Source organism: Clupea harengus, chromosome 2 (genome assembly GCF_900700415.2).
Source record: "Clupea harengus chromosome 2, Ch_v2.0.2, whole genome shotgun sequence".
Lineage (NCBI taxonomy): Eukaryota > Metazoa > Chordata > Actinopteri > Clupeiformes > Clupeidae > Clupea > Clupea harengus.
In genome coordinates, this window is record NC_045153.1 from 21,821,985 (window position 1) to 21,846,348 (window position 24,364).

The 24,364-nt window shown below is 42.4% G+C and overlaps 1 protein-coding gene across 3 annotated transcripts in view; it reads right to left on the minus strand.

The window, feature by feature from the left end:
- nalcn (sodium leak channel, non-selective) overlaps window positions 1-24,364 on the minus strand; it is a 113,827-nt gene that overhangs the window by 51,961 nt on the left and 37,502 nt on the right. For all 3 annotated transcript variants that reach the window (XM_031586720.2, XM_012833987.2, XM_031586705.1), the window contains exons 12-16: window positions 20,788-20,919; window positions 18,698-18,865; window positions 10,811-11,002; window positions 8,667-8,804; window positions 7,199-7,273 (exon numbers count right to left, since the gene is read on the minus strand). In XM_031586720.2, coding sequence (XP_031442580.1) covers window positions 7,199-7,273; window positions 8,667-8,804; window positions 10,811-11,002; window positions 18,698-18,865; window positions 20,788-20,919 — 705 coding nt within the window. The remainder of the gene's footprint in view (window positions 1-7,198; window positions 7,274-8,666; window positions 8,805-10,810; window positions 11,003-18,697; window positions 18,866-20,787; window positions 20,920-24,364) is intronic.

A 24,364-nucleotide genomic window follows, 5' to 3' on the forward strand; every position in this document is an offset into this window, starting at 1 on the left:
CTTTCTTTCTTTATTTCTTTCTTTCTTTCTTTCTTTCTCTCTCTCTCTCTCTCACACACACACATACACACACAAATTCGGCCCCCTCATTACTAAGAGCAGTGGGCAGGAGGAGTGGCGGTCCCAGGCCTAACAAAGCGAGCGTGGCACAGCATAGGCCTGTTCATTAGTCACCACCAGCGCTGGGGAGCTCTGCAAACAGCCTGCTTTAATAAAGAGAAGTGCTGGTCATCTCAAAAGACTCTTTTCACACTCTCTCTGGCTTTATACACAATATACTTTTTCCTTTCTCTTTCTTTCTCTTTGACTATGAATCATTTTTTTTTACTATGAATAATTTCTTTTCTTTTCTTTCTTTCTGTAATTTTTTCTTTGTCCTCCTTATCTGCCTCTCAACATATTAACATGAACATACACATACATGCACTGTAAGAATTCAGTGAATTCTCCCTTCCACTTCTCCATTCATCAGTCTTTCTCTCTCTTTTTATCTCCTTCTTTCGATCCGTACGTCACGACACATATCATGGCCAAGAGAGGAGTCTGACAACGGGGACCTCAGGCGGGAGGGGGAAGACACCCTGGCAGCATCCGCGGGGGGAAACTTCTCTGTGTGATTTGCTGGCTGTTAAGAGATAAACATTCTCCCCGTATCGTCCCCGTTCCTCCCCCTGATGTCCGGGGCCTCCAGGGGAGTAATGATTTGTTTGCCTGCTAACACCCATCAATTTTCTAACATCAAAAGACCACACGGCCCATGAGCATCTCTATGACTGAGGCGCTACTTTATGGACAAAACAGTGGAATACCTAACCAGGTTTTTTTTTTTTAACTCGGAATGCCTATGGAGTGTTCATACATTATCGACTGAAGACAAGGAGTTAAATGTTCCTGGAAGGTCTTACCACAGGACATTTTAACATCTTTTTTGGTATTAATCTTTCACAGTTGGTGGTTCCTATGAGCTGTCATGTGGTTCTGGAGCATGTCAACCGCTGGTGACTCGTTCATGCAAAAAATTCCACCGCGAGGATTCTCAAATGAAAATGTCTCCTCCATCAAACGTGCCGCCGGTGCACCGATGCACCCCGTCTACCCTTCCAACACCACACGCATCTCAACGGATCACCGGCGGACCGTTTCAAACTTCCTCCAGGGCGTATCTTTTTCCAATCATAATCCCCCTCCCACATTTCCCAAATCCCCCCCCACCCCAATCCATACACGTGTCTGGCTGTCTGCACAATTCATTAAACATTTCCCCCTTTCCAAACCTAATTTCACGCAATAAATGCATTATTCCAATCAGCGCTGATGAGCGGAGTGTCGGCTGACTGGCATCGTCGAGACCTGACAGGGACGCCGGCAAGCTCATTAGCTGCCTCCTGCTATCTCGGGCCCTGATCGACGCCGTGCCGTAGGCTGTGGGGTTCATTAACAGGTTTCTGATGTTTCTGATGTTAAGGCGGCCCATTTAAAGTAACACTATGGAGTTTCTGGAGCCGCCAGGTAGGGGGCTACTTTCTGCTGGACTATTCAGTACCTTATTTGCTGTCTTGCTTTGTCTTGTGTTGCACTTGCTTGATGTTTGACTGTGTTAGGAAAGTTGTTGACTCGCTAGTTTGTCATAAACAAAGTAAGCAAATTTCAACAGGTTTCGCTAAGATTAGCCGCTAGCAAGACATCTCGTTAGCGATTGTCACGCTTGGACATTGATGCTAGTAATAAGTGCTCTCGCGTCGGCTTCTTCGTAATGTTATTGTGATAGCTATGTTGGCTAGCTTACCAACAACTTTCCTAACACAGTCAAACATGCTGTGGGGGGCTTAACCCTTTCCATACGATACACTTACACTCTTACACACATACACTTACACTCCTTCTCACTTACACTCTTACACACACACACTTACACATACACTCTTACACACACACACACTTACACACACACACTTACACTCTTACACACATACACTTACACTCTTACACACACACACTTACACTCTTACACACACATACACTTACACTCTTACACACTTACACTCTTACACATTTACACTCTTACACACACACACTTACACTTACACTCTTACACACACACACACTTACACTTACACTCTTACACACTTACACTTACACTCTTACACACACACACACTTACACTCTTACACACACACACTTACACTGTTACACACTTACACTTACACTCTTACACACACACACTTACACTCTTACACTCTTACACACTTACACTCTTACACACACACACTTACACTTACACTCTTACACACACACACTTACACTCTTACACACACACACTTACACTCTTACACACTTACACTTACACTCTTACACACACACACTTACACTTACACACACACACACACTTACACTCTTACACAAATACACTCTTACACACACACACATACACTTACACTCTTACACAATTACACTTACACTCTTACACACACACACACTTACACTCCAAATTTCATTGTATGCAAATACAATGACAATGAAGACTATTCTATTCTATTTTTCTATTCTATAACACTTACCACTACGATGAGCAGAAGCCCCCCTGAACTTAGCCATTCCGTCAAAGATAACTGTTGTATGCTTCTCAATACTCCAGTAAATTGTTATTGGAAGAGAGTGGTCCTGACTGAACTCTGATCAAGGATAAACTATGGAGCATAGCCCTCCACTGCAGAGACACTGCACAAGAAACATCCATCAACGTGCACAAACCCACAGATACTTTTGTCATTTGTGTCCCTGGCTTAGGAATTTGTTTCAAATAAGGACAAATTGGCTGACAGTGTTGACAGATGCACGTCATCTCCATACAGGCGCGTTCTGTGTTCTAAATGCCAAATGATGACAAATGTTATTTCACGATGCTATTACTGATCACTTTGCTACTGTATCTCATAAACCCGTACACAAACACAAACACAAACACAAACACACACACAAACACAAACACACACCCAGCTTGGTGAAATATGCCGCCGACTCCAGGAAAGACTGGGCCCAAACCAGGGGCAGACCCGCTACCGTCAGTAGCCATCGAGTTTTTATCTGCTTATCCTTGATGCCCATCTCAGAACAAAATGGGATGAAGCATTTATAATATAATATAATTCATGCTCAACCAGAGAAATGGCACATTAGTGATTTATGAAGATTTATACAAGTTTTTAATGTGAAACAGAGTACAACGCAGGAACATCTCGAAATTTGTCTATATAAATATAGAGGGACCACAATGCCACGGATTTTGTCACAGGCATCATCTCACACAAATGCTTTCACAGAATTCATCAACATTTGTAGACCCCTACTGTGAAATCAATCATTCCCAAAGCCGGTCCATGACTCATACACAAGAAAATCACAAGGCAGTAAAGTAAGCCACATACCTGCAAAGCTTTCGAAACTATAATCGTGGCTGATGTGCTGATTGCTGCTAAACTACAGAGTGATGTTGTGCTTCCACTGGTTTCTGGTCTTGTCCAGTTTTACAGTCTGTGTCTCTCCTGAACACCCCAGGAGCTTCCCCACTGTTATACTGAACTAGAGGCTTTCCAGCCAGTCACACTTCCATAATTAATATGCTGAATAGAGAACTCTGGCAACCCCAAGGAGACACATTAGCATGGCAACCAATATCATTCATAAGCATAATAAAAACGACAACAGTAAAGTGAAGCCAAACTAACAAAACCAACCAGATCAAAACAACATAAAAAGGGTATATAGAGTACTGGATACCCACTGTGGACTGGCTACCCACACACACTCCTAGATGACAAATACTGAGAGGATTCTCTGCCTTTCTAAGAAGTGACCACACGCCAACATGGCAACCATGCTGCGTTCTCTTTGTCCCCTACCCTTCACTGTGATCCTAAACAGAGTCTTTCTGTAGCCATTGTTTTCGGTGCACTGAGGAGCAAGAGGTCTCCAACCACTTGCAGCTCAACACAACCTCAAGACAAACAAAGGCAACAAGCTGGGTCCTGCATCTCAGCACTAGGCCATGGAACCAGCAAAACCCTCCTGGTAAGAGAAGAGGCGAGCCAGTCCGAAACAGAACATACGTCAACCACTGCCACATCCAGAGCGTAAACACACTGTGTAAACACACTTCAGCGCCTGAAGTCATTCGTGTACTAGGATTTACCGTACTGACTACAGATGATGGATTTTGGAGACACACACACGGATGGATCCAGAGGCTGAGTCACACTGAGGATGCACTGCCTGCTTCAGAGCACTGTGTGCAAAAGCAACTATGTCATCATTTGAATGCAGACAACACCCGTACACACACACACACACACACACACACACACACACACACACACACACACACGCGCACACACAGACAAACACAGACACACACACACGCACACACACAGACACTCAAACAATGGCAGTCGGGGCGAGTTAATTAACACTCTTTGACTCAGGTGTGTCTGCTCCAATACACACTGGCAGCTTTCCTGGCGGCGAGCCAAGCCCCATCAGAGCGGGAAAAAACACTCGCTTTCACAGAGGTCTCATCACTTAAAGGTTTACTGGGAACTGACTGCCATCCAGTTAGCTGACATCTAATTCTCCAAATGCAGCATTCAATTTCCAATTAGCCTACGTTACTGGAGGCAGGTAAGCCAGCATGATGCATATTTTACATTTACAATTTTTTTTTAAATCAATGATTACATCATGTTCTCACAGTTTTTTTTACATTATGTCTCATATGAGTTTCACCCGAGTCTACCATCATCTACTATCTGCACGATATGTGTGAGTGTGTGTGTGTGTGTGTGTGTGTGTGACAGTCACAACACATTCATAATACAAAGACAAGCTCCAGTCACGTTTATTCATTCATTTCTCGGGCTTCTCTGGTCTCCAGCTGTCTCTGCAATAAAGTGCATCTCAGACTTTCCGCTCTTCGCTCTTCTGAAACAGCCTTCTGGCATGTGCCAGTCTTGTTCACAATGAACAATCTAAACAAGTTCCCCCATCATAGCCAATCATGCCTTTGGCCCCAGTGCACCGTTTTGTTTACATACTCTGGTCTGATCGTATTATCATACTGCACACATAAGCGCCTGCCATGGGTCTGGCCCCCTGGTGCGTAAGGGTTATAGGGCAATCCCAGCAATCCCCACAGCCATCCACTGTGCCCAATCAAACTAAAATGGAAATGTCAATCGTATCTGGTGGCTCTGTGTCAACCATTCACAGAAACCACCTTTACATTTTTTTTTTTTTAAAACAGCCAACGCAAATCAATTTTCCCAGTGCTGGCCCTTGTTCTGTCGGCCAATCAGGCTGCGGAGCAATTATCACCCCTGGGGGTTCGGCTATGTTACGCTGGTTTCACTATCAATACTGATGAGAGCTCTCACTGATGCTTTTTTTCAGTGTGCGTATAAACTCCAGGCTTAAAATGGCTGCTCAGAAAGAAGTAGTAGTAGATGTAGTTATTCACTTGTGTGGCAGACTGTAGAAAATGTGGCTAGCTAGCTGCAGAACTAAATCTCACTGGACAAAGGGGGTGGAGAATTAGGAACATACTTGAGAGTGCTAATGTGAGATTTACTAATGTGAGAGTGCTCTAACATGTTGGTTTGTGCAGTGTGGCATAATCCAAATTAGCAGGGAATACTGTTTATCAAACCCTACAAGGAAAAGGAAAATAAGAGCCAACACAATAAAGAGGTTGCCCACAACCAAACTGCAACACACAATAAAACAAAAACAGCAACAACAACAACAACAACAGCAAAATATTGACTATTATTTGCTTCACATCACTCTGTGAAAGCCTCGTTATGATGAAGGTCAGTGCCGGAAATTGGTTTGTTGCCAACTGTTTAGAGAAGGCACCCCCTTTTCTCTCTATTTTTGGCAGGCAATCACAATACAGCAGTATATTTTTAGTTTGCGGCCATCTGTGTTTGAAGCACCTGTAAAATAGGCAATTTTACCGCAGCAACGGCCGATCACTCATCTGTGACTGGGGGGATAACAGGCCAGCCGTGTGACGGAATAGAGCGACGTGACAGGGTAACGCAAGGCAGGGGCGGGGGTACTGAGAGAGAAGGCTCTTCCTGCTTTTTCTTTTTTACTGTTACCTAGGGTAGAGGGATGTATGTGGGTGGGTGGGGCACAGTGGGTGGGGCACATCCGTGGAGACAGACTTTGCTCAGACTGGTTTTCACAGTCATTTCCTGACTGTCATGTGACCACAGAGGTGGGTCATTTGCAGTTGATTAAGGGGGTTAATAGTGTGGCCTTCTCCATCTAGTGGCAATCAGGGAGACCCACTGTGGTCAGTCAATCAGATGTGCTAACTGATTGATGAGTCATCAAAAGCACAATGACAACCAAACCAGCCACATGTCCTAAATATGGAGAACACAGCAATGAACTATAGCTGTTGTAGCCATGCTATGTCACCCACAGATTTAAACAACTTTGCTACGTGAACCGAACCATTTGCCAGAATTATGGTGAAATTCAATCTAGTGATATTATAATACAGTCAAACAACTGACAAATTGTGTTTCCTGCCGAGCTGGGCCCATGTGGGAGTGAAGAACATGATCTCCTCTGAAACGTTTTTTTTTTTTCTTCAGCAACAGCTGGTTTCAGCTTTAGACCAGCTTTGAAAGTTGAATCGATGACCAGGGTAAACACCAAATAGCATGAGGTCTGATGTTGCCTAACAACATGTGGACTAACGACAACATGACTCACTGGAAATATCCAGATGGTCTCAGAAAATCCCAACTCAATCAACAAATATAACAAATATGCTAATATTGCACTGCAACCTGGGCCAAAAATGTGTGTGCGTGTGTGTGTCTGATTGCAAGTTGATACAAGAGCAATAATCAGACTAGCAGCTGCGATAGAAAACATCGTCACCTGATCAAGGATCTGACCCCTATGGATTTCCTTTAAACTGTCACCATCATCAAGTTAAAATCACAGGAGAGAGCACATGTTTACTTCTACTAAGTCTTAATATACAGCATGGGTTCCTATGCTGTGCTGTTATTACATAGAAAAAAAAAACGAAATTAAGTCCTCAAAGGCTAACTAACTTGACATAACTAACCAGGCCCCTGCTGGTACAACAAAACAAAATGTGAACACAAAAAAGGCTTCCTACCTGCTTGAGTTTCTTCAGGTCCTCATCCAACTCCAAATTGTCAAGGATGACAGCCACAAACAAGCTGAGAAGGATCTGGAAAGTAATAAATAAATAAATAAATAAATAAATGTGCATATGAACCTTAAATACTTATTCAGAAACAACCCACATATATATCGCAAACGTGCAGCCTCTACAAAACATGTGCAATTCAAAAGGTTTTGTCCAAAATTTGATTAAAAAAATCTGTGAGTGAACAGACTAAATTAAACCAACAAAGGGAAACTGTAGCCATACAGGGATGAAAGCCTATTGTCCTTGTTTATTCATATTTGCAAGAGAAAACATCATTAAGCAGGAGGTCCTTGAGCAGGGAGGGGAAAAAAATGAATCCATTATCGTGTCTTTCTTTAAAAAAGCTTGTTTTGGCAGAAAGAGAGAGGGAGAGAGAGAGAGAGAGAGAGAGAGAGAGAGAGAGAGAGAAATAGAGAATAACAATATGTGGTTATCTGCAGGGGTTCTTCTCGGAGCTATTTCAGACCCATTGGTCAGCGGATTGTTCTGAATGGGTAATCTGTGTGGTTCCATGACTCATCGGGTCCCTGTGGCTGCTGAGAGTGAAGTACATTAATAACGGCCCGTATAGAGAGGGCGCTGCCCATTCCAGCACCACTGGGCCGAGCAAAAGCAACCTGTCGCAGTAGACTGAAAGGGCCATATTAGCGGGAGGTAGCGGAGCAACCGGAGATGCTCATGGTGGAGTTGACCTGGTCTGTGTTAATGCAATCATTTTTTCTCCATTACAGACCCTCTGGCATAACATTACTGCTTTTGGATGAACAATGAACTCAGGTTTCAATTTGTTAAAAGTGAAACTTTGACAAGTGTGACTTAAACTAAATTGACGATCTTTGTAGAAAAAAAAAAGTAAAGGCTTCGGAAATGTTCCCAGCATCCTCTCTGTGACACTCTTACGTATTACACATTTGATTTTTGATTAGGATTCAACATTTTTGTCAGGATTGCTGACATGATTATAGTTCGACATGTTTTTCCCCAGACTTCCAAGTATATAAACACCGTCACATAAACCTCAGTTGGAGAGGCTGTATCAGTGAAAATTGGACATAAATCATAACTCACTCACATTTAATCAACTGTAAGTGTTGGTGTGGGCTCATATACAGTGTATCAGGTATCATAAAATATGAGTAATGACTTCCAGAGCTATAAGGTTGGGATCAATGATCTCTAGAGCAAAGCTCCTAAATTAACCACCCTGGGAGGTACTTAGCACCGTGGCTCCGTAAGACCCCTTGCCCTGGAGACTTGTGTCATGACACGGACCAATCAATTAGCTGCTTCAAAAAGTGATCAGAGCCGGGTCCTCTGTTGATCCGGGGGGCAACCAATACCTTGACACACTCACTGATAGGCGGTGGAGGGAATACGGCACGAAACCCAGTGCAAAGAAGAGTTTGTTTACCAGAGTGGCAAACAGATGGTAGAGGATGAAGTAGATGGCGACCAGGGGAGCCCACATATGCCCGACCGCCACCAGAGTCTGGTCCATGACGTCCACCCAGCCCTCCTGAGTGAGGATCTGAAACATGGACATGAAAGCCTGCACGAGAGAAAGAGGGGTTGGGGTGGGTGGGGGGAGCAGGAAAAGAGATCGAGAGAAAGTTAGAAAGAAGGAGAGAAAGAGAGAGAGCAAAGGAAGTGAAATAGAGGGTGGTTGGGGGAGGGGGGTTGAGAGAGATGAATACAACCCTGTGGTGAACAAACACGACCCTCCTCATTAGCCAGCTATGGCATTTGCGGCCCGCTCACCATAAGCAACACAACAAAGGGGGGTGGAAATGTCAAGCGCCTCCTTCAAGACTGGGCCGTTACGCATGCTGAGGAGGCTACTTGAAGCGTGCGGTGCTGCGGGAGTCACACGCGTGCCACGAATGCCGTCGCAACGCCAGTGTACGCCGTGCACGGCCCTTAAGGATGCTCTGAAGAATTCATTTCCACTTCTAAAACGCTGTGTTTATCACTGAGAGAACAAAAGCCAGAACAAATGAGTAAAGACCAAGAGAAGAGAAAGAAAGAGGGAGAGGAAATGAGAGCAGGGCAGAAAAAAAAAACAAAGAGGAAAAAAGTCGTTGTGTTTGTCTCCTGGAAAGTGCTGTGCAATCACTTTGCACCAAACAAAACTCTCAAATCACATCAGATCTCCATCGTCTTTGCGAGGATTTTAATGTGCAAACGCTTATTAGGCTATCTCTTTTTAAGCCCATTCAGCTGTCCAGAAACAACAAATGCTAACTGCCTCAAAATCATCTCTTTAAATTGGTTACTTTTATGGCTGCAATTTGAGATAGCGATAATATAAAAGCTAGCTGTAGCACTGCAGCTTTTAACATGAAGTAGATGGCATCTAATTAAAACATAAAATGCAGGTACGTATAAGGATTTCGATATACTAAATTATCCCACCTTAAATTTGATTTAATTTCAATTTCATCAATTCTCTTTTCATGGGTATACCTTAAGTCAATGAGGGCTTCCTAGCATCTGCCCATAGACATAGAAATGTGTGCCTCAAGTCTAAAACATCCTCCAATGATGTTTAGTCCAACGATGTTTAGTTGTTTGGCTGTTGATACAGAAAATATCAAGGAGGAAAGTATGGAGGATTTTTTTCTTAATTGGCATTTGACGAAAAAAACATTCACTATTTCAGTTGTTCTTTTGAGAGCAACAAGGCCTCCAGAGAAAGAAAAAGACAGGGTGAAAGAGAGAGAGAGAGAGAGAGAAAGACAAAAGAAAACAGAAACGGACAGGAAGAGTGAGAAAGAGAGAGTGAAAGACAGAGAGAGAGAAAGAGAGAGAGAGAGTGAGAGAGGTCAAATGAAGGTCTAGAACAGATGAGAGCCCAGCATTCCCCCTGGGCTGCTCAGTAAGGCTGGCCACACTCACTCAGACACCCAGTCATCACACATCCAGATCACTTCTGCAACAGGTCTATATGGGGGGGGGGGGGGGGGCGTTTTTATATCATATTGGAATCATGCCATCTGGATGAAAAAGGTTGTTTAGAGGAGTCCGTTGGTGTGCGTCATAGCACAGGGATGATTGGATTCTCTCCACTAAGTGCCAAACGAGAGGGATAAAAATAATTTTGCTAATGAGAAAGAGAAAGAAGAGACGATCAGTCTCAGTCTGCATCAAAGAGCTAAGCTGAGGGCTACCCTCATATGGAGAGAGTCTGAAACAGGCATGTCTTTACTAGACGCATAAGAAAACAAAAAGAGATATAGATTGTATCTTCAGTCTTTGGGTTCAAAATCATCAAACTGCTATTCATAATTATCCATGAGGGAAGGAATGAACATGACCTTGCATGTTTATCCCTAAGGCCCGTTCACTTAAGTTGTTTAGGATCTGTCTGTTTGGGTTTACGTAGCTTGTTCACATGCATAAAGGCAAATGTGTAAAGTATTTGCAAGTGCATGAGACAGAAACAATGTCTAACTATTAGTCTTTAGTGCATGTGTCTGCGTGCATGTGTGTGTGTTTGCGTGCATGTGTACGTGTGCGTGCATGTGTGTGTGTGCGTGTGTTGTGTATGTGTTTTACCCTGGGAAAGGTGGTGAAGCGGTCCAGGTCCTCCACAAAGCAGAACATCTGCAGGCTGATGGCGGACATGACGATGAGCAGGCTGGCCGTGAACACCACTAGACTGCCCAGCTTCTTCCCTGGCCCAAAGATCTTATACACAAAGTCCTCCAGCGCTGGGGAGATCTTAATCAGACGCACCACTCGCAGCACCTAGGACAAAACACAATGCTATAGGGCTCTATAGGGCTAATATATGTGCAATTGACACATGGATGACATATGGCTTAGGACATACAGTATGTTGAGGCTATAAAACATCACCTTTCAAATTCGAAAAAACTGTGTAAAATGAAACTAAATGAAAACTTAAAAAGCATAAAAATAAAATGATATATCATATCATAATAATGATTATATTATTATTATTATTATGTACTATTAAGTAGTGTTATAATATTATATGAATTACAGACCTAAAAATATGTAGAACACAAAAGAATTTGGTGGAAAGTAGTTTTAGAAATGCATTTTTATGGGTGGTTCTCACCAGTTCTATTAGGGCGCCGAGGCTTACCCAAACCCAAATCGAAAAATATGAAATCATACAGAATGCGCTAGGACAATTGATTTTTGGAGGAATTGATAAAATGGAGGAAGCGCAACCAGAAATAACATGGTTGTGCACTATTTTTGTTATTCGACCAGAGAACCCAAATTGCTATCGGTGACCATTCATCAAAGGCTATGCATCTTGGTCAGGATTTGATAACGGGCCACGGATAACTATTGATCTGCAAAGTTTTAACCCTAGAGCTCTCCAACTCACATTTCCAGCCTCTGGCTTTTGGATCTATTATGAAATGTGGTGAATCTTTATTTATTTTTTTCATTATTTGTTTCTGATGTTTCCTCTTAACTGCCACGGTGAATCGCAGACCTTCACACTGAAATATCGGGGGGGAAACAGATTTTGAAAGCAAGAAGCCCTTCAACACATCTGAGCACACTGAGTGAATGATGTTCACTGAGGAAACATCTGAAGGCAATCTCAGAATCTCCTGGTCTCCTTGTGAATTAGCTTTTATCCTGCAGCACCGTGATTCCAGTGAGTCCTTTCGCCTTGATCTAGCTCAGCTTTCCGCCTTGATGTGTATCTCTGTGATCAGCTTTGTCTGAGACATATGAGTCGAACTAAGGTGGACATTTCGACTCAAATTTGCGACAACAAAAGATCCCCCCCTTCCCTCCCAATCAGGTCTCCGACATCCAATTGACACAGCATCGTGGAGAATTAGCCTTGGCTCTCTGTGTCTGATCTTCTGATCTCCCTAATACCAGACTTTTTACGTGTGCTGTGCTGTTAATTTCTTAAGACATATATATTTCATTGTATTTCATGGTTACATGAGACACGTCTAACCAAAAAAGAAACAGAGGGACAGTGTGTCAGACACGAGGGTCTCCCCTTAAGACAGCCTCTTGATGAGTTACATCAGATAATCCTGGGTGATAAAAGAGTGAAGATAATTACATCCGCTGCAGGACTGGGGCTCTGAAGGGCTCTTCAGACTCTAAGCCTGAACACCCCAGCTCTGTCGCAGTAGGTTATGAAGGTCGTGCTTCTCCTAATAACATACCCGGGATATCTAGTTAAATTGCACTCTCTGATTATTTCGTTCAGACTGTTTATATATGTGATGCCAGAGAAGACGGAGAAGACACTGCTCTCACTGCTATGCATATCCTTGTGCTATGAAATTCATTAGCTCAACATTTCAACACAAACCTTGAAAACTTTCTATTTCCATGGTATCATAAGGTGATAACATTAAGGGATATTAAAGCTACTTCTTCAAAGAGAATAAAGGGGTTAAGTACTTCAGGAACATGGAAACTGCATGAAGAACTTCACAAAACTCACTGCTGGAATGCATTCATGACTTATGCAATTATGTCTAACAACATTGCATAACTTGGACTCATGAATATGGGTGCTTCACTACAAAGCTAAGGCTGATAGACTGGCCTTCAAGCTCCTCTGATAGGGGACTAAGAAAACTGAAACAACATTTCCTTTCATTTTTTGTATATGTTTAATCGTTAATGTTTAAAAAAAAACACAAATGATCTCTCTCCATAAACCACCCAACACAATGCAACACACATCACATTAAATGCAGTTACCAAAAAACCCTCTAAAGTGAGTGCGTACTGTAGGCACCACAAGAACATTCTGTATGGCAAGGTTATAATAGATTTCCATTGTCAAATTCATATTTATTTTGATAATATGTTTGTATTCAATCTGAATTTCCATTTAGTTTTAGTAGCCTAAGTTTCACCAGAGGTTTCATTAGTTTCACTTTAGTTTGTATTTCATGGATTAATTTCTATTTTGTTTTAGTTCATTAAAATTTCAGTTTCAGTTTTAGTCATTTTAGTTAAGGACAAAAGTTGTCAAAGATAAGTGTGGCGTGAAAAAATAATCTGCTTATCACTGAACATATCACAAGTATTCTATGTATTTTAGATGACTCAGATGCCAGCCGGATAACTTGCAAGCACTGAAGCTAATGACGGACAACACGCATCCATGGACAGGGGCGGACTGGGGGAAAAAAGTGGCCCGGGAGTTACTGTCAGACCGGCCCACTCAATACACGCTGCGCTGCCCACTCAGTACACGGCGCGCTGCCCACTCAATACACTGCGCGTTGCCCATTCGATGCATCGCACGTATAGACCAGTCAGTGGCCTACTTGGAAAAATACCCATACACTTAACATTATTTTGGATGATTACAAAGAAATTACATCGTATATGTTTTTTTTTAATAACATTTGGATCCACCAATTTGCCTGGGTGGACACATGGAATAAAATGATACTGGCTATTGTAACACTCCAAGGTAGGTATTGGTTGCTAGATGAATAGGCTTAACTCTGGGCTAGTATCAGATGGTTATACGTATAACTACAGAACATTAAGGAATGAATATCCACACAATAAAGAAACTGGAATCAGAGGGTAGAATTAGTATGAACTATATTGTAGAAATGAACAGAATAGAACATACGATGGGGTGTGAACATCAGTGGTATCAGTAGTATTGCATGCTGGGTGTGTGATTGTGTGTGTGTAGGGGTGTTGAAGGTGCATAACAAAACAATAAGTTAAGTAACAGAACCTAAACTAACTCTGCTGGCCCGGGCGCATTATAGTCACATGATAATACAAAACAATATCATTATACTCATGTGTTAGTATGACCTCACTATCTAATCTAGATAACATATTAACATTGTTTATAATGTTAGTGTTGTGTGTAACACGGTGATTATAGCATAACAAGCTAGCTGGTTAGAAATTATAAGATTGCTCTCTTTACAACTTCCACCATGGATAGCTTGCTCATCGATTGTAAACAAGTGACTACGGCTAACATGTTAAAGTAGATAATCTCGATGATGACAATAGCGCCAGCTTGCTTATTTTACCAGATCATAACGGTCTCAATTTTGGACATTTATCTACCTAACGTTAGCTAGGCTAGTTGGTAGTGAACGTTACCTCATCTGTGAAAAGCAAGCTAACATTGGCCAAGTCAACGCCACAATTTACCTTGTATCACTGTCACTGTCACGCGAAATAACAGTCATAAATGGCCCAGAGTTTTCCTAAATGCAATTCCTCAAAACTACCAGATGCCCCACGGGCCGCTCCGTGTTAGAAGGGCTGACGGCACACGTCACTACGGTTGCGTGCCCTGGCGGGTCGTATATGCAAATCCAGGTGCGTTTAATTTAAGAATCCTCATCCTCAATCTGCACAGCTGAGAACACTTCGGCTGTGTAAGAACCCATTTTCAGGTGTTTATTAATAAGGTGGAGATCGTTTCTTACGTTGAATTTCTGAAGTCCGTAGGAACACATTTCAGAAGACACTTCAGAACATTTTCGAAAAATAGGCACCATGAGTGTGAATACAGATCGCGAGGAGGAGTATAAAAATCAGTCAGTGGTTTAACTGTTATAGTTAATAGAGGAAATTATACGTGTTCTGAGAAGTATGGAAAATAGTTGAAGGTGCCGGCGGTATAAGTGGGAGGACCGGTTGATGATAGACGTGGTCTGGTATTTTGGACCATCCCAACCTCGTCGGCCCACCGGGGATTCCCCCGGTATCCCCGATGGCCAGTCCGCCCCTGTCCATGGATTTTAAACACATTTCGAAAGAAAGAATAAACGTGATTAGATAGGCCCACTGATCAAAAGTATTTATTGGACCCTAGCTCATTATGTGCACCAACAGCAACCCAACCCAGGTTTTAAATGTTCTTGTTAAAAGAGGCCTGACATGCAAAATGTTTATGTATTCTCCATGCAATTCTCCTCACTGTAAAAGTGATGGATTTCCCTGAGCCGTCTAATCAATGTGTTAAACTGGCAGACATTAATATCCATATGCCATTCTCTGCCACTTTGTGTCGTGACAGCTGGACTCAGTGATGGAGGAAAACAGAGGTAAATGGGGCATTTAATTTGTATTAAAGGATGCATGGTCACAGACCAGCGAAGGCCGGTGGTGCCACATTAAAAAAGAAGGGCTTCGCTTTGTCTACCTTATTACTGATTCCAGATCTGTGTATCTCATACTGATACCCACTCTTTGTCTACCTTATTACTGATTCCAGATCTGTGCATCTCATACTAATACCCTCTTTTTGGCTACAAATTCAGGGGTACATTTCATAAACGCATAGTTGGTAACTACATGAGCATCTTACATAGTTGGAACTATGCAGCTGCGATGCAAGTGTTTCCGAAAACCATAGTTTGAACTACCGAAGTGTCAACATATGTAACTTACATAGCATGAACCATCGTTAAGTGACACAGGTGTTTCCTAAATCCATAGTTCGACCGGACAACCCCAAACACTGTCGTTAAGTTGTGTAGTTTAAACTACAGTTCTCAACATTCCTGGTTGATATTTGGCGTTGACCACTATACAACCCTACTTATAATCAGGGTGCGATTTGTCAAAAAAAACAGAGGGGGGGGATGTTTATTTTTTTTATCATAAAAAACAAGCAATAAATAGGCCTAATTCTTTTCAAGTTAACGGTAGGGCCTATTAGGTTACATTTTGAACAGTTGAACATTTAATGCAAACTAAAACTAAACTGCTCTGGACTTTCATTTTGCCCTCGTTTTACAGTATTTAGCTGGCTATGCTAATTTGCCTATCTCCGCAAAATAACTGCAGTCGCTACAATTTTACCCGAATTTTTGAGAATTCCCATATCAACAACAATCACAACAAACCCTTGCTTTATCCTGCAATGTTAGTTACTTTTGACTGGAGGGACTGGTATAGCCTAATGTAGACTACAATCTAGCACAGTTATTCATGTTAAGGTAAGCATCGCTCAAATAGCTGCTATTTAAACTAATAGTGGCCGATTAACTTGGCAGCCTGTTTATTTGTTCTAGTTTGACGATAGCCCACATGTTTCTTTAGCTTGGGTCAACGTCTCAGAGGTTCCATTAGCTCAGTAGCTATACAACTTAAACTTAAGCAGACAAGGGAGCATTTTACTCAAAATCTCACAAGAGTTCAAGCACCTGAGTCTTACAGTCTCATCAGAACTCCACTTCAGTGTAGTGAGTCCTCGAATTGTCACACGAAAGCTGGACATATTTTCTCAAGTATTTGGTTGAAGAGAAATAGTTTTTGGCAGTTGTTTTGGTCCAACAGTCAGTGTATTTAAAAGATATAGACAACAATATCTAATCAAACAGGCATTCATAAACCTGCTACTGTGATGAAGCGTGAAAACCTGCCATCAACGAGAAAATTACTGCAAGAAGTCGCAAAAGATTGATTGACGACTTCTCTCTCACAGGAGACATTTTCATTGCCTCAAAGGTAAAAATAGATTGAGTCATAATATTTGGGGTTCTTCTTGATGGATTGAGCATTTAAGCATGTCATTGCCAGTGGACCAGGTGAGCATCACTGCCCTTCATGGTAGCTTCTCCGGGATATGAAATACCTGTCTGGGGGGGGTCAAATAAATGGAAAAATGAATATATTTATTTTGCAGTTGAATTGGTCCCCTCAGCACAAATGGCTTAACAGTGAGAGCTGCTATAATGGACAACTTAGAGTGCAACCAGGGGATGTGCCATCATAACGGAGACCAAAATAAATGTTCTTTCATCCCCACCTATTAGTGTTCTACTTACTATTTCTGTGTATTTATTTCTTAGTTGATTTATATTAAAGAAGTTGCCAAGGAACTGCCAAGGACTGTTTGGCCTGGATAAAAAAAAAAAATGGTGACCTTGTGTGTTTCAGCTTCACCTGAATTAGGTAAATAATCTAGATGTACCTGGATAAAGGTCAAATGTAGGAGTCTTAGACGTTTTGTAGGTATTGCAGTGCTACCTGGAAAGATGTAAATATTTCAGGTGAACTAGCATTGGCTTTGATACATTTATCTACTGTAAGAGCCATAGTTTGGCAGCGGACACGCACAAAAACGGCCTATTCCACCCTGGCAGGTTGTCTTAAACTCCGGCAACGAATTAAAAACACAGAGGCGAGGATTTTGGATAGAGGCATGGCGAAATGCACTAATCACAAACCATCACTCCCCAATTCTGATTTGATCTATCTGACAAATACATTTCACGTTCCCATTATTGGAAGTGAGGTGCATTATGCCTAAGCCAACATATTTCTGTATTATCAAGGAAGCAGGAGCAAACTTGTGTTATGGATTAATGTAATTACTCTATACTAGACATCCTCAAAGTCAACACGTATCCTGTGGCTCCCAAAAAAAAAAATGTAATAATGTTAATTTTAAAAGTTTAAACCCCTTTAAAGGCATCTGGGAAGAGGTCCAATTTGAGCAACTTCCCTTTGAATGGCATTTCAGCAGTAAACAAATGTCATCCATGATGTAAATACACAACGTGACTTTCCTTGTTATGTCTATTCATTCATAATTAGACTATGGCACCACAAAAGGTCTCTTTCCTTGGCATGGCCACAACGGTATGCAGAAAGAGACTAAAAGACAATTATTTCGTATCACGGTATGTATCCTATTAGAGTAAAAACTGAAAGTACTAAGAAAAACCCAAGTTTCCATCTCAAAAGCTGACCTTTCCTCATCCAGTTGCACCACAGCAAGTGCCAGAATGGCTGTTGAAACATTTCACATTTAAGCAAAGATGTAAGTTCGTTTCAGTACCAAACTACAGTAAATGCGCATCACAAGTTATGAATGTTATACATTTTACATGCTAGGACTAAATCAATTCTTCAGAATGGGTGCGTTTATTGGATTGGCTATATTGATTTTGACAAAAAATAGCTTGTCATGGAATTAAAGTGAGCACAAAACGTGGGCTAAAAATCACGTACCCTGATTAACAATGTCACAGTCCGTTTGAGGCGATGTGGCTTGGGCCTTTTAAATCTAAGCTACAAGCTACAGGAATGTGTCTGCAAATTTAATTGTTTTGATCAACAGAAAAGGCACAGTTTATTCCTTGCAAAAGTGCTCCTGGAGAACAGTCCAGAACCCACTGCAATGTCGTTATCTTCTCACATTATGATCTTGCCTGACGCATTCGGTTTAAAGGGATTGTTCGGTTTAAAGGGATTGTTCGGCAATACTATCGGTCTGCTTTCACCAAAGCTTTCAGTGGTTCTCTTTCACTAAACTTGCTTGGCTGAACTGGGAGTGGCAAAGATTAAAGTATTTTTGCAACTGTACCTAGAAGTAGGTGAACTGGGAGTGATCTAGGTGTGTGTAAATATGTAAGCTGTACCTGAAAGTAGGTGACCTGGGAGTGGTCTAGGTGTGTGTAAATATGTAAGCTATACCTGGAAGTAGGTGAACTGGGAGTGATACAGGTCTGGGTATATGTGTAGAGTGGTTCCCACCACCAGCAGTGACTCAAACTTGTGCAGGGAGGAGCTGATGTAGCCGGTGAAGCCCAGACACCAGATCTTCAGCAGCGCCTCCAGGTCAAATAAAAAGGTGAAGGCCACCTGATGAGACAAGACAGGGCTCAGGTCCAGCACAGTACAGATACCACAGAGAAAATGTGTGTGTGTCGAGAGAAACAATGTGGTTCATGTATTTCCATGCGAGGTGTTTGTCTCTCTCTCCCCCCCTCTCTCTCTGTATGTGTGTGTGTGTGTGTGTATGTGTGTGTGTGTGTGTGTGTGTAATGTATGTGTGTGTGTATGTGTGTGTATGTGTGTGAACTCATGTTTGTGTGTGAGCACGGCAACTTCTGGCACAAGCTCCATCATGACACCAAATTGTAACAACGACACACAGGCTATTACCGTAAATGCATTTCCTGAACAAAATCACCTGGCTAATTTCCTGCCATTACCTATTGAATTCCTTCCATAAAATGAGACAAAGGCGGAGTAAACGCAGAAGGGTGATCAAATTGGAGATGAAATTAATTAAGAGGCTGACTGAAAACATGTTCATTTCTGCGGAGAGGGAGGGAGTGTGAGAGAGAGTGAGATAGAGATTATATGTGACAGAGAGAGAGAGAGAGAGAGAGAGAGAGAGGGTGGGAGATCGAGAGCGAGGGAGGGCGAGAGAAACAGCATATGATAAAGAGAGAGAGTGAGAGAAAGATAGAGAGGAACAGACATGGCATGTGAAAGAGAGAAAGAGAGAGTGAGAGAGAGATGGATGAAGGAAAAAGACAAAGAGGAAATAATTTGAAAGAGCCATTTTCCCCTCCTCTTCCCTCCCTGTCTCCTCACCTAGCCGGGGCTGATGGAAAATAAATAATGAAGCGGATTAATGATGATCTAGAGCGTGGCGCAGGTTTGTGAATATTGGGGGGTGATTCCCTGGTCTTATCTCTGGCCTTCAGCTGTGAGGAGGCGGGTGGTCTCACTCCCCTATCCCTCTCTGTTCCCACCATACCGCCTGCATACTGATGCCACACACACACACACACACACACACACACACACACACACACACACACACACACACACACACACACACACACACACACACACACAGTAGTAGGCCGACAGACGGCACAGTACAAACACACACACACACACAAAGGCGACCACGCAAACACACATTTACACTCACACAGACAAACACAAGCAGGCAGACAGACGGCACAGTACAAACACACAGACACACAGACACACAGACACACAGACACACACACACAGGCACGAGCAGGCAGGCAGACAGGTACTCACACACAGCATGTGTAAAGACATGAACACATATTCACACACAAAGGACATGTGCACACACACAAAAGCATGCATATAGAACATGTGGAGATATGCACAGCTCCACATACACACCTGTGCACACACACACACACACACACACACACACAAAGAGAATCCCTGCAGAAACACTGGTAAAAAAAAATGGAGAATGCCCACAGGCTGTTTGGCTCCTTGGCTGTCACTCATCACCTGATTTAATCTGCGGATTTCGGATTGAAGAGATGACAAGGAAACTATGTGCAGCTTCTTGGCAACAGTATCTGCAGCTCTGCTGTGATTTCATTGAGATAAGACACCATTTCAACCACTGACTTATTTATTTCTCTTCAGCATACTGTCAGTGTTCGAAATGTGGAGATTAGGACGTGATGGGATGTGGACGCATCTTTCTCTCTTTCTCTCTCTCTCTCTCTCTCTCTCTCTCTCTCTCTCTCTCTCTCTGGATTTGTTTCTTTCACTCTCTCCTTCCCTGTCTCTCGCATAGCGTCCCCCCCCCCCCCCCCCCCCAAAATAAACATATCAACACCTGACTGAAAAAGGAGATTGATTCTAAAAGTTTCTCAAATTGTGATTTACAACAATTAGCTAGCTTTCTTTGTTTGGCATATGATTTCTTTCCGAGATTGAACTTGTTTATCTAAGTTGAGGTTTAAGACGTCTTCCTATGTAAGATGCCTCACCTCTGCCATGTAGAACTCGTCGTAGACTCTTGTGTAGTTCTCGCCTTTGTAGTAGTTGCTGGCGGCAACGATCACGTCCACGGCGACCATGCTGAGGATGAACATGTGGAACACTGACGAGCGCATAAGTTGCTGTGGAAACAGACAGGCTAATTAGTCGCGAGTAACACACTTGTGCGCTCTTGTTATCTGAGAGTTAGAGATCTGTAGTTTCTGTGTACATTTCCTGCACTAGATTATAGGGATTTGACTGCTTTAAGATTCGATATTCTGAAAAGCCCTACTAGCTTAGGATACCCACAATAAATCAAGACAATATGACAATGCAGATAATGCAGATGAAAAAGCTCATTTAAGATAAACAGCTGGTGTGTTAACACAACCTCAGTACAGCACAAGGAACATAGTAATTATACTGATGGAAATAACAACTTTCATCAATCATCCAATCGTGTCTACAAGTCATGTGATTGACAGATATATGATGCATATTCTCGCTGGTGAATCCACCTTCCACCTGAAGGTATCACTCATGCTCAGTGTGTGTGTGTGTGTGTGTGTGTGTGTGTGTGTGTGTGTGTGTGTGTTTCTTAAGGAGACAGACCCCACTGATCCGCTCTGATTTATAATGTAGGCTATTAATCACAGAGGGAGGAGATCAAGCGAGTCCTCCATGGACAAGTTGACAGCCCAGCTTCTCGCTTCCCTCCAGCCAAACAAGGGGCAAGATGAAGCGATCGCAACCCAGACACAGGCTCTCCTCGCTGGGCATGAAGGGTGGGCGGGAGGCCTGGGCCACATCCAAGAGCCGACAGCCTGACTGGCAATGGCTTGGCTGGAGCGTGCCAGTGTGGACGGAGCCGGAGAGTCACTGTCCTGCCAGATAGCCTCAGCTAATCCACTAGTGTCCAAATGTTAACACTCGGCTCCTCAGAGGTGTGTGTTTGAGTTATGTGAAAATATAAGGATGAATAGGTTTTAGATTAGGAATACCCTTATCTATGTACACCGTAGTGGTGGGCATGTTCATACGCTTCAGACTATTTCATACATCGTACATCCAAAAGACCAAAATATATTAAAATAATTGTAGCCTATCTAGAACTGTGTCTGAGCATGACAAAAGACAGGATTTAAACAGGGAATCAAGTATATGGAGAAACAGCTAGTCTCTTTCAAAAGAACTGAAGATAATATAGTTTTTCCAAAGGTACTGTATGTCCACATTAGAAGAAAAGGTCTTTAGATTAGTCAGGAGATGGCTCAAATAGCAATGGTTTTATATTACTATCATCTGATCCAATAGCAACTGCCTTTGCAATATACAGCAGTTTATTACATACACATAAATGAGGTTGCAAAAATATCTTTGTGGGAGATCTTGTGTTTTGTCAGTCAGCTAATTCAAATGTTCTACCTGACATATTGATTGATATAAATGTTGATATAAGATGTATTGCCTTAAAGCCTATATCATAAACCAAAACAAAAGTTTGAGAAAATACTGACATGCAAGTTTGGGTGTTGTTAATATCTGCAATACTGTATCTAATATTTTGTATTTGACATATAAAAGTATACCAACAAATAGGATAACATAATTTCACACAAAGGAACAATGATATTAATGATATTTTCTGAAAATGACAGTATATTGGTGTGTGTGTGTGAGAGAAAGAGAGAGAGAGAACATCTGTGTGTTAGTGTGTGTGTGTGTGTGCCTGGATGAATCAGCAATTTTTGAGAGCCTTAGTAAAACAGATGTCCAAACATCTGTCTTGGAAATCATCATGAAGAAATAGCAATAATTTGCGCTTTTGAAAAAAAAAAAGAAAAAAAAAAAAAAAAAAACATTAATTTTAAGAACAAATACCAGAACATGACAGCAAGGTCCATGCAGGACAATCAGTTTTCATAAGCTGAAGATCCCATCCATTATGTGATGCCTTTAATCTGCATCCACGCTGGCTGCCACCTATGTCTAAATAAAAAAAAACAATGGTTTCCCACAATGTATGAAACAAAAGTCGATATTCACTTCAAAGACTCAAACCGAGGGGAGAGAGAGAGAGACGGTTTTCCTCTCAGTCGCACAGCCGAAGACAAACCAGTCTGTGGGCAAGCCCGCTGGTTATGAAAAGCAATCACGACCACTTCCTGCAGATAACAGACATAAAGAGACGACCACTGGTTCCGTATGTATGAGTCTCATACACCCCGAAACAAGATAGGCAAAAGGCAATGCATCTCATTTGGTTTAGAGAGAAAGAGAGGAAGAGAAAGAAAGAAAGAAAGAAAGAAAGAGAGAGATAGATAGAGAGAGAGAGAGAGAGAGAGAGAGAGAGAGAGAAAGAGAGAGAAAGAGACAGAGAGAGAGAGGACATTTCATATTGGTGTTGAGTGCACAGCTAAGGCTGGGAATTTAACTCCCAGCTAATCACAGCTTGTGTACATCTAAGTGCTGAAGACACAGCGGTGGTGGTGGGGTGTCATGGGCACAAGAGAGGGATGAGCGTGCTGTTACAACACCCCTGTCCTCCCCGGCGCCCCCCCACCCCCACCCTGTCGAGCGCTGGCCCAAGTCACCATGAAGTGTGGCACAGCTTGCTGGTGGGCGGACAATCAGCAGAGATGTGGCAAGTTAGAGAAGAAATGGAAATAGAGAGAGAGAGAGAGAGAAGGAGAGATGGAGGGAAGGATGGATGGAGGGAGGGATGGAGAGAGAGAGAGAGAGAGAGAGACGAAGCAGGGAGGGGGGCAAACGAGAAAAACAGAAGACTGGAAGATGAAGAGGGGATGGGTGAGAGAGAGTAAATAGAAAGAGAGGGGGCAAGAATGAGAGCAAGAAGAGAGGGAGAGAGTGACAGAGACTGAGAGAGAGAGAGAGAGAGAGAGAGAGATAGAAGGACAGAGGAGGGGAATAGGAGTCCTCTTTTAACAGCTCACAGGAAGAAATCCCACTTCTCCCTGGGAGATGGGAGAGCAGCCATGGCCGCTGCCATTATGCAAATACACTTCCTCCCATCTGCTGGCCCAGTACTCGAAGGAAAACAAGCTCACGCGGAAACAACCGACAATGTTTACTTTCAAAGTCCTGCTGCTGCCTCAATCTTGGCCACCATCAGAAGTTGTGTGGTGTCATTATATAATCCACTACATAATCCACTCAGACAAATCAAATCAAACCTTACTTTGTCCACAATAAAAATCTATACAAAATCCCCACGGGGAATTAAATTGACAAGAGTAAATGTCTTCTATTCACATTAGTGTCCCCTCGGAAGACCCAATCAATCTTCTCTTCACTGAAGAACAACAGTAAAGATAATGTTATGAAAAGAGGAATATACCCTCTGCTCTAAATGTTCGAAATAACTCTCTTTTGGGGAGAATCTCTTGGACAGCCACACTCTGCCAAGTGTATGCATGATACAAACCAAAAAAGAGGAGAGAATAGGCAGCAAAAAAAAAGAAAAAGAGAGAGAGAGAGAGGGGGAGAGATAAAGAGAGAGGAGAGAGATGCATTACCTTCAAAAATTCAGTGTCACAACATCACAGGCCTTAAGGCGATTGGGTC